General features: G+C 37.8%; 1 protein-coding gene across 1 annotated transcript in view; it reads right to left on the minus strand.

Annotated features, from left to right (window-relative positions):
* LOC107566059 (ribosomal protein S6 kinase alpha-2-like) overlaps window positions 1-1,275 on the minus strand; it is a gene marked incomplete at its 3' end in the record, with an annotated part of 57,017 nt that extends 55,742 nt beyond the window's left edge. Inside the window, exon 1 of the mRNA XM_016251433.1 lies at window positions 1,069-1,275. Within this exon, the coding sequence (XP_016106919.1) occupies window positions 1,069-1,167 (99 nt within the window). The remainder of the gene's footprint in view (window positions 1-1,068) is intronic.
* Between the last annotated feature and the right edge of the window lie 7 nt (window positions 1,276-1,282).

A 1,282-nucleotide genomic window follows, 5' to 3' on the forward strand; every position in this document is an offset into this window, starting at 1 on the left:
TGGACATCAGGGCAAGGGCGCAGATGCTTCAGAGAATGCAACTCTTCTGAGGCCTTAACTATTAATACTGAGAGACAGGTATGTCAGTTTTGATCATTGTTGCCAGCAGACATTTGAGTGTTCAGCAAAAACAACACCGGAAGGATCCACAGCTGTTAGAAATCTAACCAGGACACGTTTACTGCTTCTGCTGAGGCTGGTGTGTACTGCCTCCGATGAGAATCATATTGCAGTTGTTCTAAAATTGTATAATAAGCAATACAGTTTTTAAAAGTAGTTCAATCTTGAGGTTAATTATTCTTAAAAAAAATAAATAAATAAAATATACCAAGGGAAATGTTCTCTAATTTTGCATAATTTTGCCCACACAGAGACGAAGAAACACCATCAGAATTATACACCATATATAACTCTGAATCTACCTGATAATAACAATTTTCAAAAATACTTTTTTTAACTATACAACATAAACAAATGCGATGGTTTATGTGCAGGGAAATACAGCTTTATCAGTACATTGAGGTGACAAATCATCTTTTTACCTATACAAATATTTCAACAATATTGTAAAATAAAATTACATGCTTGTTTTTGGATAGAATTTTTGCTGTTTACACTTTTTTACAATGTCAGTTTCAAGTCCAATCAAACTATTAGGGTCCCAAAAGCTATATACAGTAAAAAGCCATAAACTGTTCACGTAGGACATCAGCAACTCTTTTAATATTTAAAAAAGGATGTGTTCCAAATTGTGAGGAATCCCGCAGGCTACACATTCCTACAGCCTATGCTCTTCTGACTAGTTCAGGCTATTTCAAATCAAAGCCTGTGAGAAATCTAATCGAACACACAACGCATATTTGATGTAAATAACCAAATGCAAGCTTTGTTCATAAATCCGAGCAACGCTGAACACTGACATATTCGCCGTTGCGCTTTCACATTTCGCACTTCAGCACTTTACACAGCAACGGTCAGATTTCGACACGGTTTACAGGCACTCCACAGATTTAATTCAAGAAATAAGACACACAGGTTGGTAAGCGAAACAAATGAAGTGATACCCACCTCTAGTTTGCATAAACTCGAGCTTTTGGACCGCGACTTTCCGCGCAGGTACACGGAAAACCATCTTCTCACCGTAAATTTGCGCATGTTTGTATCCATTGTCCCGGCTCGCCTGCTACTATCTTCAAATGACAATTTATCTGTCCAGCGTTTAAATCCAGATCAGCACAAGAGTGGGGATTTACAGTCGCCTCCCCTCCACTAATCCATAATG

Source organism: Sinocyclocheilus grahami, unplaced genomic scaffold (assembly GCF_001515645.1).
Source record: "Sinocyclocheilus grahami isolate Dianchi unplaced genomic scaffold, SAMN03320097.WGS_v1.1 scaffold1043.1, whole genome shotgun sequence".
In the NCBI taxonomy this organism is placed as follows: Eukaryota; Metazoa; Chordata; class Actinopteri; order Cypriniformes; family Cyprinidae; genus Sinocyclocheilus; species Sinocyclocheilus grahami.